The sequence below is a fragment of the Cervus canadensis genome, chromosome 14 (genome assembly GCF_019320065.1).
Source record: "Cervus canadensis isolate Bull #8, Minnesota chromosome 14, ASM1932006v1, whole genome shotgun sequence".
In the NCBI taxonomy this organism is placed as follows: Eukaryota; Metazoa; Chordata; class Mammalia; order Artiodactyla; family Cervidae; genus Cervus; species Cervus canadensis.
The window spans coordinates 21,653,054-21,668,795 of record NC_057399.1 but is presented as its reverse complement, the minus strand read 5'-3'; the positions used below and the strand labels follow the sequence as shown (position 1 = coordinate 21,668,795).

Sequence of the window (15,742 nt, the reverse complement as noted above, 5' to 3'; positions counted from 1 at the left end):
TAACTGGTTCGATTCTATCCTGACAACTTCTTCCCAGCTTCTTTTGCAGGGAGAGTGGCCAGGGGAGCCATGGCCGCTGGGGTCACCGCTGGGTGGTTTGGGGAGCCCTATGGCTGCCTGCCTCCTGCACCCAGTTCCTTCCTTGAGAGTTGACACTGCTGGGCGCTTCTGTGGCGCCTTCCTGTGATCTCCTGATGACAGCTCCACAGGCCAAGGATGAAAGACTGTGGCTTTTCTATGACACTTTCAAGTTGTTGAATTTCCGAAAAACAAGTCTTAAGTATGTAATAGTTAGGACTTGAAAGTTGTTTAGAGTTTATCTGAAATTCAAATTTAACCGTGTGCCCTCTAATTGTGTTTTATTTTTCCCCCTTAAATCTGACAAACTCTATGTAAAAACCCTAGACTACATGAATTGAACTTTTGTTATGTAAAAAGGATTACCTCAGTAAGTTATATTAGTCAAGTGAACATACTGTTTGCATGTGAACTCATTCCTAATATCATAATAATGTATAAAAAGTACCCAGCATTTATTATGTTCACTCTGTGCTAGACACTGTGCTAGTTAACAGCGGGTATTTGTAACTGAGTCACAGAGGTGGGTCCTGCCTTCAAGGAGCTTGCAGTCTAGCTGGAGAGACAGCTATGGACTGAGTGATTCTGTAAGTGGCAGAGTAATTACAACTGTTCTCAGCGCTTTGAAGGAAAAGTAGAGGAACCCTGAGAGCACCTGTGAGGGCGGGGTGTGGAGAAGGGTGATCCTTGAGGAGTGGCATCGCAAGAGTGAACTGAAGGAGGAGCAGGAGTGAGCGGGCTAGCTGGAGGGCGGGCTGCAGAAGTCTGCTCTAAGCCTCAGGAGCAGTGCGTGAGGCTGCTGTGACATGGGAGGAGTCCTGGTGAGTTTGAGGAGAGGAGGTTCCGGTGGCTGAGCAGCAGAGAGTTGAGTGATGGGAAATGCAGGCAGGGAGGCACTTAGAAGGTGGATCATGGGTGCCTTGGGGGCCATATTAAGGATTTCAAAACTTATCTTTACTCTCTACTATACCTACACTAAGTTACTGTTGGTATCCTCACCTTACAAAGAGGAAATAAAGACTTTAACGTGTTGTTGATCAAAAACATAAAAAGTTATTAAGTGAATGAACTGTAATTTTAGCCCAGATTTCTTTTTTTTTTAAATAGTGTATGTGAGCAAAAAACCCCCCTGATCATTACTGAGTGCAAGCTAGTTACAAACTTCTAAGTAATGAGAGCTGATCAGATGAGTCTGTAGAGATTGTTTAAAGTTAATTTAAGAATATATTTTATATTTATGTAAAAACTGTGAATGTGAGAAATCTATTGTTAATAAATAACAAGTTGATCAGTAATTTAAATTCCAGCACTGAATGGGGCATCAAGAAATTATACAATTATACAGATCACCTGTTTGTGCTTTCCAATGCAAGTTCCCCTGTACTGCATACCACTCAAGTCACTGTGGCTTACTTATGGAATTTTAGATCATTGGTTTGGCAAAAACAAAATAAAACATGCACACAAAAATCCTTATTTGTAAGGAAGTCTCAATATAAGTGACACAAATGCTTCAGCAGGTTTAGATACATATGAGAAACAATTACAGCAGTAACAAGGACAAAACACATACAAAAAGATACTGTTGCAAATTGTTGATTTATTCAATATGATTGCTACTCCTGGTAATCCCATTATTTGCAGGAGGTGGGCATCCGTATGGGATGGTAACAAATATTTTTTAAAAGTTAAAAATAGAAAAATATAAAGAGCATACTGTATGTGAGGTAAATGTTATATGATACTTGATATGATACATGCAACAAATATAGACACATTTGCATACATATATAGACTCATCCACACAAACACACACATCAATAGATTACATATATACTGGATTGTGATCCACATCTTATGTTTTACTTTGGGTCCCATTCATAAAAGTTTGAAAATCATTGGTCTAGTGAAAATGATTCAGTCTTTGTGAGCTATGCTGTATCTGTGCACTTCTTGGTGTGAGAAAAGCATTAGGGTAAATTTAGGTCCATTATCATGGATAGCCACTTACTGTTCCATGTGTTAAGGAAATCATGTGTGACAGAACAAACTAACAAAACAACAGACTGTCACTGTACCAAAGTGCACAACGTGTCTTGGTTATGGCACTTGAACAGATTCCTTTGAATTTTCCAATTCACTCCAGGAAAGTTTCAGTCCATTCCAACTTTATGCTGTCACTCGCACACCTTGGGAATAATTACAAAAAGAAAAGAAATTAATGAAGAATTCCAACTGTTATTTTATTAAATCTTCACACTAACATTAAGGTGTGTTAAGATTACAGATTCTGGGACCAGAAATGCTGGTTTTCTGTAAAGAACTAAATTGAGTCCAAATCTCATTCTTTTAATCCTTGTGCTAAATTTAAGCCTATTTTCAGATATCCAGTATTATTTGCAAATTGGTATAATGATCCTTGACTTCAAAGAATGAAATAATTTGAGAACTAGAAGAATATCACAAAAGGTGGCTGATACAGTAGCATTCTTGTTTTGGAATGGTATCCTTGGTTTGAGGAAAGAAGTATTCTTATCTTTTTTTAAAAAGTAAGGATGCCGCGCTGAATATTTAGTGACTTTGGCTTAGAAAGTCAATGATCAGCCTGCCGCATTCTTATCACACATCTCATGCTAGAAAAGCACACATTTTTTTGTAATCTTTGAAGCATGCAAAATATAAAAATGATTATACTCTTTGACCCAGCAAGTGCTACTTCCAAAAATTTTAAATATCATTCAAGAAGAAGAAAACCAGCAACACACACACATATTTTACAGTATGTTATTTGCCAATGTAAAAATCTTTTTAACAACACTAAATATCTAACAGTAGGAATTGGTTCAATAATTTTATGGCAATTATACTACTGTTACTTTATAATTGGAAATTATATCTTAAATTCAACATAGAAAAATATCCCCCCAAATTCATTTTATTAAATTTTTATTTTGCAATTTTTATCCCTCTGATTTGACATCTTTCTTCTGCAGGAAGATGTCAGTGTCAGGTCTTATAATTTACTTTTAATGAGCAAAACAGAACTCAACCTCGAATCCTTTAACTGGGAGAGCTATTTAGTTTTATTTTTTCATTATATAATGGACTCTACAAAGCTTATTCAACATTAAATACTAATTTAAAAACAAAAGTAAATATGGCAATTAACCATGTAAGCCATGTAACCATGTAAGGGAGAGATGTAAATTCAATCTTTGTTTCTGTTTCATTATTATTGCTTTATTACAATTATGATTCTATATGTTTAGAATAGAAAATTAGTTTATGAGATACTATAAGAAGCCCGAGGTATATTCAACGGAAACATTTGAAGCCCTCCAGAACAGCCTGGTTTAACCTCACTGAGGGTTAAACCAGGCTATGCTAAGGATCCTTCCAGGCTAGCGTTGCCAGGGCACTGTGATTGGAAGAGCTGGGAAAGGTGATGGTTACTATAAATAACGCAGTAACTTATTTATACAACTGGAAAAAAAAAGAAAAAAACGAATATAAATCTTGGAGGCAGGAAAAGCTGATATTCCTTGGATTTTATGTCTCTTACAACATTTCTATTCTTTTTTTCTTTTTAAACTTTATCCAATATCTCAAATGCAGGCAAGACAGTCTTACGAAGGAATACTTCCTTACAAACCTCTGGGATGTAGGTAAGGAAAGAGGAGGGTGTCATAGACATAGAAATGTACTTTCCTGTGGGTTTTCAGCCCCTGTCAAAACACGCCAGCTTTTCTTGGGTCTTGGACCAGATGGCAAAAGCTGGCATTCAGTATGCTATCTGCCTGAGCTACATGATCAAGGCTCGTTCATTTTTCTCAGCAGATACAGCACAAGGCCAAACGTCAGCACGTGACTTGGTCATTAAAGGACAACTGGACCCAAGCCTAGCCATTACTGAGAGAATGGAAAGGTATAGGTGTTCAACCCCTGTAAGTATCAACATCCTGTAAGTACCCTATCAAGATCAGCAAGGGAGCCAACAAGCTCTCAGGAAAGTGGCTCTGGCTCAGGTGCTATCATTTACAAAGGCTGAGCCGCTCCTTTCACTCTGCGTTCTCTGTATCCACTGATGCTGGGGCCTGAGCTTCGTGATGGGGGGGCATGCCTTTCATCAGAGTAACAGATGGCAGGGGTGAGCAGGCATACCTGGCAAGGATTTTAAGTTCCACTCACAGGAGGAAATTTTAGTATGGTCCTGACATTTCTTTAAATAGGTTCATGCCTACAGGAAGGGCTGATTCTGAAACTGGGAGTGTGTTAGGATCAATGAGCTGCCTGGCTGGGCTCAAATATCTAGTCAGTTAGGAATTTACTGAGGACACAGAAAATCTAATTCTTTCTGAGAGATGATGACATTTGCACCAGGGGAATTGCTTCTCACCAAAAGAGCATGTAATATTCTTCACTGCCAAAGTGACTCATACTGTCTTCTCCTGAGCCAGCAGATGACTGCATTTTTATGTTAGCCATGAAAAGTGTTAGCTCAAACATTGCCAGTGAAAGATTTAGATCTATAGTTTTGTTTTCCCAGCACACTTTGTCATCCTTCTTCTGGTTTCTACCTCCTACTCTGCCTTCCCTTTGGGGGATTTCTCCCCTTAAATCAGAACGCCTTTCCTGAGCTACTCAATTACAATATGAGTACATGATCCACTTCTAGCCAACCAAAGTAAGCCATATCCCAGGCATAGTGACTGGTTTAGCGAAAGTCATGTGACCCAAGCAGGACCAATCAAAATGTTTCCTGGGACTTTTCAGCTGGGATAATTGATTTTAAAATGTTTAAAATAAAGAATTTTAAACATATGCAAAACTAGTGAGAATAACATATAGATCCTTCTGTACCCAATACATGGCTTTGTTTATCAACTCATAGACAATATTGAAAAAGCATAAAACTGTCTTTTTACTGGGGCTATTGGATTTAGGAGGATGGTGTTGCCAAAATACTTCATGTCTGTTAGTGGAGAGAGACTGACCTCAAAATACACTCAAACAGAAAATGAGAAATTGAGACAGAACCATGAGGACCCCATTGGCACTCCTTAACTCAGTTGAGCCTGAAGCCACTGCCACTCCTGTACTTTCTCTCTGCTTAAGCCAGATTTAGGAGGATTTCTGTCACTTGCAAAATGTATTGTCTTATTGTCTGATATGAAAACCTTATACTCAAGTTTTTTTTTAAAATCTTGTGTTTATTTTGGGAAATAAGTATTTATGAAAAATCTTTGAGGAATAAAGAAGAGAACTCTATGCCTATTAAAACAAGATCATCAGCATTTAATTTCACTCAATTCAAAGAGTAATTTCAGTCCTATTGAAATAATAGCCAGCCATTAAAAATTTTGAACTAAATAACAGAAATATCATTAAGAGAGATAACAAAGGGTGAATATTTTCACCCTCAAAAGAACTCAAAAAGTAATCAAGTCCCTAGACCCATTCAGAGCCTCTGATTCTGAACTGTCTTCAAAGCAATGAGTGAATGGATATGATCACTCTTACATTAGCATTCTGCTATACCATTCTTGGGGCTTCCTTGGTGGCTCAGTGGTGAAGAACCCGCCTGCCTATGCAGGAGACCTAGGTTCAATCCCTGGGTCAGGAAGATCCCCAGGAGAAGGAAATGGCAACCTACTCCAATATTCTTGCTTGGGAAATCCCATGGACAAAGGAGTCTGGTGGGCTGCAGTCCATGGGGTCACGAAAGAGTCAGACATGACTTGGTGACTAAAACAACAACAACAACACTATTCATGGGTATGTAATGAAATATTTTACCTGGTTGCTCCTTCACAATCCACTTTGATTAGACAATACTAACCCTTTTGCTTTGCTAGTTCTTGTGTTAGATCTTCATATACTTGTGAAAAGAGGTCTTCCTCAGATTTTGTTCCATCTAGATAAACTGAGAAGGGGAAAAAAGACTAGTTCAAATGCTAACAGGCTTATTAATATGGGATGCTTACTCTGGCATTTGGCATCTCTTGAGGGCACCATAAGTTTAAAGAACCCAAGCATGTAATTTTAAAAGAAATTAATAGCCATTAAAAAGAAAAATATAAAGCTGGATACAATAGGCAAGAGATTTGGGTTATTACAGGGAAATTCAAACTAGCTGATGTGAAAATTATAAAGACAAAAAAGACACAGACTTAAGTGGCATTGTGCATACGTCACTTTAGGAGCACCAAATAGGTGCTTTCTCAAAACAGTCATTTAAGGGAATAGTTCTCAAACTTCTTTATCAGGATAACCTGTGAAGCTTCTTAAACCATGCCGTGTGTGTGTGTGTGTGTGTGTGTGTGTGTGTGTGTCTGTCTGTCTGTCTGTCTGTTTTGTGTGTGTGTGATTTCTGTCACGTGTGTGCTGAATCTGCATTCTCCAGGCCATGAGATATATATATATATATATATTTTTTTAAATTGCCATAGTCAGTTTAGTATAAGAAATAGGTTATAAGAAAATTCTGTAGGTTAAAGGAAGGAAAGAGTCTTCTAGTCAGAATATTGCCCAGGTAGGGGGAGGTAGGAGAGAACTTTGACTGTTAAGAAAAAGATGCTCTGGAAAGTGTGGAAAGGCTAGAATGTGGGGAGGCACGAACAGTATAGAAATGAGACTTTAGATAAAGCAAGGCGCTGCCTTAGCCTTTGGAGACCTTGAGATCCTTCCTGGCTGTTTAGATTTTATCCCAAAGGGCTGAAGACTCTTTGGAAGCATCTAAGCAAGGTAGAAGCATGAGATGGCAGAGGCGGGGGGACAGGCAGTAGTAAGAAGACATCCCTGCAACCAATGGTCCAGGTTGGAAATAGTGTGACCAAAAATGTCATGAGAGGCCCTGGGGATGCGGAAGAGGGGTTGGACTGGACTGAAGAAAGGATCATAAGAGCCTCCAGACCACGGGGCGGTCCCATGTGCTGTCTGTATTTACCAAAGAGGCCATGAAGTCTCTCACAGTAGGGGCAACTCCCTTTATTCTGAAAAGACGTGTCTGCTCTGGTTGCTCTGCCCCATCCAAAAGCCTTCTGTCTCCAGCCTCCTGCATCTTCTCCATGTTGTACTCTGTATCCCAAGGATCTGTTCTCAGTCCAGCCCCATAGATCCAGGTATTTATATCTAAATCACTGCTTTAAGTCTCGTAGGGATCTCAACTTCATTACTGGCATGCAGAACAGATGTGCATTCCTCCTTGCAAATCCATGAGTCCTTCATTTTTTCCTGTTCTCCGAAATAGTTCAGTTGCTCAGTCATGTCCGACTCTTTGTGACCACATGAATCGCAGCACGCCAGGCCTCCCTGTCCATCACCAACTCCCGGAGTGTACTCAAACTCATGCCCATCGAGTCGGTGATGCCATCCAGCCATCTCATCCTCTGTCATCCCCTTCTCCTCCTGCCCCCAATCCCTCCCAGCATCAGGGTCTTTTCCAATGAGTCAACTCTTCGCATGAGGTGGCCAAAGTATTGGAGTTTCAGCTTCAGCATCAGTCCTTCCAATGAACACCCAGGACTTATCTCCTTCAGGATGGACTGGTTGGATCTCCTTACAGTCCAAGGGACTCTCAAGAGTCTTCTCCAACACCACAGTTCAAAAGCATCAATTCTTTGGCGCTCAGCTTTCTTCACAGTCCAACTTTCACATCCACACATGACCACTGGAAAAACCATAGCCTTGATCAGATGGACCTTTGTTGGCAAAGTAATGTCTCTGCTTTTTAATATGCTATCTAGGTTGGTCATAACTTTCCTTCCAAGGAGTAAGCGTCTTTTAATTTCATGGCTGCAGTCACCATCTGCAGTGATTTTGGAGCCCAAAAAAATTAAGTCTGACACTGTTTCCACTGTCTCCCCATCTGTTTCCCATGAGGTGATGGGACGAGATGCCATGATCTTCGTTTTCTGAATGTTAAGCTTTAAGCCAACTTTTTCACTCTCCTCTTTCACTTTCTCTGAAATAACACCTGACAATTCCTGAGTTGTTGTCCTTGACACCTCAACTACCTGCATCCTCCGTATCTGTTCTATCATTCAGCTCCTCTGAATACATATGTCCCATATCACTCCATACACATCTACCCTTCACAAAGCCACAAGGATCTGACTAAACAAAAATTTTATATCTACCATATCCTTGTAATAAACCTCTCTATAGAGGGCTTCCCACTTTCCTTAGGACAATGACCTTTGGCCTTGTAAGGTCTGTACCCTTCCTGTACCACCAACATCACCCGTTGCTTTGTCTTTCTCTACCACAACCTTCTTGCCAGTGCCCCCTGGCCTTTCCAGGCACCATACCCACTGTCTGGGGCGACCTTCTATCCCACCCCCACCTTTGTCCAGTTAAATCTATCGCAAAGTGGTTCAAATGTGGCTTCCTCCAGGAAGCCTTCCCTGGTTGCTGAGACCGGACAGTGCCCCTGAAGCTCTGTGTCACAGTACTCAGCACAGTTAGAAAGGACAGCTTGTGCAGCAAGTGTGTTTAATGTCTGTTTCCCTGATAGAATGTTGATCCATAAGACTGGAGACCAAGTCTGTCTTATTTCCCGTGATAACACCAGGGCAGTGCCTTGTTCCGGGAATGCATTCAATCAGTATTTGTTGAATGAATTGATGATTTAGAAGTTGCTACACTTTGACAAGAGTCAGAGAGAGAGAAACAGAAGCCAGAAGAGCCAATGTGGAAAACGAGGGTTCTGGCTTACAATGTCCTTTTGCAATCTAATACATGAGAAAAATGCCTTCTGAAATCTTGTGTACTCTTGTGTACTTTGAGGCAATGACAGTTAAAAGTCTTCCTTGAAGAGAAAAAGACACTCACCAATTTCCCATGAGACATTCTCCATTTCCTTTTTGTGCTTTAGGTACATGGGCCACACGTGGCCATCAAAGTACCCTGGGGCGTCTGGAGGCTTGTAGACCCTTGTACTGTCAAAATATGTAGGAAACTTTATGCTGACAGAAACACAAAACTGATAAAGTAAAATAATCGTCAGGACAATGGGGAAATCACTCAGAGATTGAGAAGGATTAAGACCATACTTTTCAGGCTCAATGCCAGTTACAGAGACAACACATGATAGACCTGGTCCTCTGATCTAAAAATGAACTTTGCAACTCACTGACTACCATTCCTAATTATCTTTCCCCCCTCAAGTGATTTATAAAAGAATTGACAATATTAATATAAATAATGATAGCAATACTGTTATGTTGTAGTAAGCTGTAAACTAATCAGTGTCCTCAATGGCCGTAGCAGAATACAGGCCAATTAATTTAAAATCATAATCAAAATGAAATTGCTCCATATGAAGATTTAGGAAAGATGAGCCAAACAGCTTGTATTAATACAAGAGCCTTTTCTTAGAAAAGTAATTTGCATTACTCCATGTGGGTGGCCATTTATGGAAAAAGGTCTTGTTCTTAGTGAAGAGTTGAGGCTTCCCTTGCTTGAAAAATAACATATACACATTGTTCAATAATGCTGTTTCCTTGTTTTTCTTTAAGTTTGTCTTTTGAATGACAATCCACAAAGGCATTTTCAAAACTTACCTCCTCCTCCGCTTACATTCTTCATACGGAATTGTCAGAAAATAGCTTCTATTCCATATAGTGTCAAGGGGCCTAAAATAACAGCATATTTAGTGCCTATTTAGTTTTTTCCCCATTCATTCAGAGTCATTAACAGAGGGGGGAATGCTTACTTATAATGGAAGAGAAGGAAACCTTCAATAATTAAGATGGGAATTTCCTCAATGCTTTCCTCATGTGTTGATACCAGAGAGCGTGTTGGGTTTTCCATCCAGCAGGAAATGGTGGACATCATTTCCTCCATGTTAAGCGCTTCGAGCACTTCAAACAAGAAGACAGGAATATGAAATAAATACAACAAAGGTTTTATGCTGTGGCTTTTTATGATGAGGATATCCAGTGACCTATAAACATATAAAATAACACTATTCTATTTTTCCATCAAAACACCTAATTAACAAACATTTTAGACATAAAATATAAACTCTAACATTGATAAGATGGTATGTTTGATATATTTTTCATTCTGGAAAAATTTAAATACATACAAAAGTAGAGCATAGAGTGCAATGAACTCCCATGTCCCCACTTACCAACTTTGACAATTATAAACTCATTGCTTTATTTATAACTTCTATTCCCCCTTGACTATATAATGTGTAACATTTTTGGATGACAAAATATTTGTAAAATAGTTAGAAAGACAGTGACACACTGGGGAAATTACCTGCAGTATACTTGGCAAAGAATGGGTATCTTTAATATATAAAGAGCTCTTACAGATAAATAAGAGGAGGTAAATCATTAAAATAATTTACAAAGGATACAAATACATAATACTCAAAACTTTAAAATGTGCATACTTTCAGAGCTTACCGTTGTTAATTCTAGAAAAGCACCCTATAACAGAGATTCTCAAAGTGTGGTACTTCCAGCAGCAGCGCCAGCAGCATCTGAGAACTTATCAGAAATGCAAATTCTCACTCCTACTTCAGAACAACTGAATTGAGCCATCTGTGTGTAGAGATATTTTAGTGGAAGGTTTTAAAATTATGAATTAATCCCTTTAATAGATATAGAGCTATTAAGGCTTTCTCTTTGTTCTGGTATTTGTTTTGATTAAGTTGCATTTGGTAAGATGGCTAATTTCATTTAAGTTTTCAATTTGCATAAAATTATTCATAATATCCTCATCTTTTTGATATTTGTGGAATTTGTAGTGATATTGACTTTTTTTGTTTTTCTTTATTTTTTTCTTGATTAGTTTTGATTAACTTTGAGGATCACTCAGATTCATCAATCTGTAAGTTTACATCTTAGGCCAAATTTGAGATGTCTTAGACCATTCCCTTCTCCAGTGGACCACATTCTGTCAGACCTCTCCACCATGACCCGGCCATCTTGGGTGGCCCCACAAGGCATGGTTTAGTTTCATTGAGTTAGACAAGGCTGTGGTTGGTGTGATCAGATTGGCTAGTTGTCTGTGATTGTAGTTTCAGTCTGTCTGCCCTCTGATCCCCTCTCTCAGTGCCTACCATCTTACTACTGGATATCAGTGGAGAAATAACTCCAGAAAGAATGAACGGATGGAGCCAAAGCAAAAACAACTCCCATTTGTGAATGGGACTGGTGATGGAAGCAGGGTTCGATGCTGTAAAGAGCAATATTGCATAGGAACCTGCAATGTTAGGTCCATGAATCAAGGCAAATTGGAAATGGTCAAACAAAAGATGACAAGACTGAACATCGACATTCTAGGAATCAGTGAACTAAGATGGACTGGAATGGGTGAATTTAACTCAGATGACCATTATATCCACTACTGTGGGTAGGAATCCTGTCAAGGAACATTTAACGGGAGGATTCCTGCATGCTGTTTCTCATAAATCCTCTGTTCCTTATCAGTTCCTGGCAACAGGAATGAGTGGAACGGCACGCTGCTCCCAAGACTGAGGTCATAGGATGAGACACATGCATGAATCTCCTTCAGTAAACATTCTCCTTACGACAAAACTGCTTAGGCTTGATCCTCTTTCTTGAGATATGGATTGTCTCCTGACCTTATGACCACTGTTAATCCATTGTTCCCTTGACAACGGTTGCTGTACGTTTGGTTTTCTGATCTTTATCATTGTCGAAAGACATTCCTTGTACAACAGCCTATATATACTCACAGAAAGATCATTAAAGCACCCTTGCTCCACCAGAGGCTTGGGTCCCCATGTCTTTCTTTCTTTCTGTCTCTCTTCCTCCCTCCCTCCGGCTGATTCTCTGGAGCGTAGAAACCTGCTGAGCTCAGTCTCCTGCCTGGGCTTTCAAGACCTCCTCAAGGAGGCGCCTGGTGCCTTTGTGAGCTGCACAAGCCCTGTTCAAGGGTTTTATTGGTTCTCTGCATAAATCAGGGAATATTAGCTTCTTTCTCTCACTTTATCGTCAACTCTGGACCACCAGAGTGGTCCATCAAAGGACCGCAACAAGTGGCGCCCGAAACAGGGACCTGGTATACATAGCATCTTGGTCGGAGTGACTCGGGACCAATTGAGGTCGGGACCTTTTGAGGTCGCTAAGTACTAAGACATGGGTCAAACGGCTGGAAAGCCCCATCATTTCTCTACTTTATTTCACCATTTGTTTAAAGTTCAGGGACTTCTGGTTTTGCACCAATGAATAGAGGCTTGCCTTCAAACAGTCGTTGAATGTAAACCTTGGTTCCCTGATAAAGGCAGTTTTGATTTAGAAATTTGGCACCAGGTCAAAGAAAATGTTGAATGAGACACCAGATGGAGAAAAAATATTCCAATTGATTTCTGGCCCCTGTGGTCTCTCATTAAAGCTGTAATTCTGCCATTTCAAGGTAATTCCAGCCCTCCCCATATACGACAACAGACAAAACACTTATTACATGAATATAAATTAGATGATGAAACTTTACAAAAGGCCCAATTAAAACAGCATAAAATATTTCAAAATTTTCCTACTAATCCTACCCCAGCTACTCCAAATGCTCCTCCTCTGCCAACAGGCATGACTCTAAAAGTCTCCTTTGCTAGAACCTAATGATTCTGACAACGACTCTTCTGAGACACTTTTTGACACCAAAACTGGCAATACTTTTCTGGATAATAATGAGGAGTCCTTAACATAGACTCATACTTGCAAAAAATCAACATTTACTCACTCTCCTCTGCAACAGAGGCTCTCTGGATTACTGGCTTTGCAATCACAAGTCTCTGAAGCTGATGGTTTCCCCGCCTTTCCAGTTTTAGGAAATCCTGACGCTCAAGGGCACATAATACCTAAATATGAAGGTATTAGTTTTTTTTACATGCAACAAATGAAAAAGGCTATAACTATGTATGGCCCACATTTGCCTTTTACTAAAGAGCTTCTAAATGCTGTGGCATCTTCTACTGGAAACTTTATTCCCTATGATTGGTGAATTTCAGTAAAAGCTCTCCTTAAACCACGAAAATATCTTCAATGGACAATGCAGTTTCATGATATAGCCAGAGATCACGCTAACAAAAATGCTCGAGCTGGCGCTCCCCAAAACCAAATTACTTTTAAAATGTTAACTGACACCAGACAATTTGATGCCATAAAAGCTCAAATACAATGCCCTCCCTTGTTGCATAAACAATTAAAAACAGTGGCTCTTGAAGCTTGAGATCAAATTACTCCTCAAAGAGAGCCTACAGGTAGCTAAAATATTAAAATATTACAAAGATCTAATGAAAATTATGCTGATTTTTTAGCTAGATTAAAAACTGCTATTTCCTGTACTGTAATTAGAGAAGAAGCCAGAAAACAGCTTAAAAAATTACTTCCTTATGAAAATACAAATCAAAAATGTCAAAAAGCTATAGTTTCAATTCATGAGACTTAGACTATTATTATTTAAAGGCTTGTTACAATCTAAGATCAAAAACTCAAAAGATACAAATGCTAGCTAAAACAATGGCTGCTTGCTTTAAAAGGAAAAATAAAAGATGCTTTACATGTGGAGATAAAAACCATTTAAAAAGAGAGTGCCCTAAAAAGGCTAATAAAAAACCTCCAAAAATCTGCCCTCACTGCCATAAAAAACGAACACGCAAAAAATACACTGGGCCAAAGATTGTAAATCTAAATTTGATATTAAAAACAAAACAAAACAAAACAAAAACTATTCCAGAAAACTCCAAACAGGGGTCCCCTTCAACAAAAACCAGGGACGAATTCCATCTTTTCCCTGAAACCCTCAACATCCGACAGTGCTGCCATCAATATACCAGCCCTAACTGATTTTTTCCTTTACCTTCAAGCAGTCCCTTCTAGAATACCTACCAGACTTTTTGGGCCCCTGCCCCACAAATCTTTGGTCTTTTACTTGGCCAATCTAGTTTGACTTCTAAAGGAATTACTGTTCACCCTGGAGTAATTGATTCAGACTATAAAGGAGAAATTCAAATTATGATGTCATCTCAGATTCTATGACAATTCAAAAAGGGGGACAAAATTGCTCAATTACTTCTTTTGCCTTACATTTCTATTAACTCCTCTAATGATGTACGGACAGGGAGATTTGGCAATACAGATAAAAAAACAATCCTTATGGACATCATTGGTATCTGAATATGCCTGACCAGATATAAATATCAAAATTAATGGTAAAAGATTTTCTGGTCTCCTTGACACTTGATCTGATATTACTATTATTTCCAAACACTTATGGCCCAAATCCTGGCCTATACAAAAAATATCTTGCCAAATTACAGGAATTTCTCAAACCAAAGTACAAGAGGTTTATCAAAGTGTTCAAATCTACCCATGTGAGGGACCAGAAGGCCAACCTGCAACATTAAGACCTTATGTGATAGATGCACCCCTTAATCTAATAGGAAGGGAGTTACTTATGCAATGGAAAACTCAGATATTAATTCCACATTTTTCCTAGGGGCTACTGCTCACTTAACAAATAATGCAACTATTAAAATAACTTGGAAGAATAACGAGCCTATTTGGACAGAGCAGTGGCCCCTTACGAAAGAAAAATTACAGGCTGCTAAAGAACTTATAGACACACAATTAGAATTGAAACATATTAAGGAATCTTGCTCTCCTTGGAACTCTCCTATTTTTGTTATAAAAAAGAAATCTTTATCAAGGGTGAAACAGATCACCAGCCCAGGTTGGATGCATGAGACAAGTGCTCAGGGCTGGTGCACTGGGAAGACCCAGAGGGATCGGGTGGAGAGGGAGGTGGGAGGGGGGATCGGGATGGGGAATACATGTAAATCCATGGCTGATTCATGTCAATGTATGGCAAAAACCACTACAATATTGTAAATTAGCCTCCAACTAATAAAAATAAATGGGAAAAGAAAAGAAATCTAACAAATGACATCTCTTAACAGACCTTAGAAAAGTTAATGTATCTATGAAACCTATGGGTGCATTGCAACCAGGGATCCCATCACCTACTACTATTCCTCAAAATTGGCACATTATTATTATTGATTTACAAGATTGCTTTTTAAATATACTTTTACACCCTTTAGACTGAGAGAGATTCGCTTTCTCTCTCTCTTTTCCTAATCACATCGGGCCTCATAAACGATATCAATGGACTGTGCTGCCTCAAGGAATGATGAATTCTCCCACCATGTGTCAATACTAAGTAGCTAAAGCCCTTGAGCCTGTGAGAAAACAATTTCCTGACTTTCTTGTTATTCATTATATGGATGATATATTGTTTTTGGCTCCATCTGTTTTAGAAACTCAACACATGTTTGATATAGCTCAACAATGCTTAAAAAACTCTGGGTTAATCATTGCCCCTGCAAAAATTCAAACCTCTACACCTTACCATTATTTAGGATTTGTTGTTAGTAGACAACATATTACTCCCCAACTAACACAGATTCGTATTGACAAATTATCAACGTTAAATGATTTTCAAAAACTCTTAGGTGATATAAATTGGATTAGACCCTCATTAGTGAAAGTTAAGTCACTCAGTCGTGTCCGACTCTTTGCAACCCCATGGACTGTAGCCTACCAGGCTCCTCCATCCATGGGATTCTTCAGGCAAGAATACTGGAGTGGGTTGCCATTTCCTTCTTCAGGGGATCTTCCTGACC

The 15,742-nt window shown here is 39.1% G+C and overlaps 1 protein-coding gene across 4 annotated transcripts in view; it reads right to left on the bottom strand.

The window, feature by feature from the left end:
* Positions 1-1,658: 1,658 nt before the first annotated feature.
* NMRK1 (nicotinamide riboside kinase 1) overlaps positions 1,659-15,742 on the bottom strand; it is a 37,962-nt gene continuing 23,878 nt past the window's right edge. For 2 of the 4 annotated variants that reach the window (XM_043486432.1, XM_043486431.1), the window contains 5 exons: positions 9,794-9,941; positions 9,642-9,713; positions 8,911-9,017; positions 5,918-6,001; positions 1,659-2,267 (listed from right to left, as the gene is read on the bottom strand). In XM_043486432.1, coding sequence (XP_043342367.1) covers positions 2,248-2,267; positions 5,918-6,001; positions 8,911-9,017; positions 9,642-9,713; positions 9,794-9,941 — 431 coding nt within the window. In that variant the 3' untranslated portion in view covers positions 1,659-2,247. Of the gene's footprint in view, positions 2,268-5,874; positions 6,002-8,910; positions 9,018-9,641; positions 9,714-9,793; positions 9,942-15,742 lie in introns of all 4 variants that reach the window. The other 2 variants (XM_043486433.1, XM_043486434.1) reach the window with 2 other exon arrangements.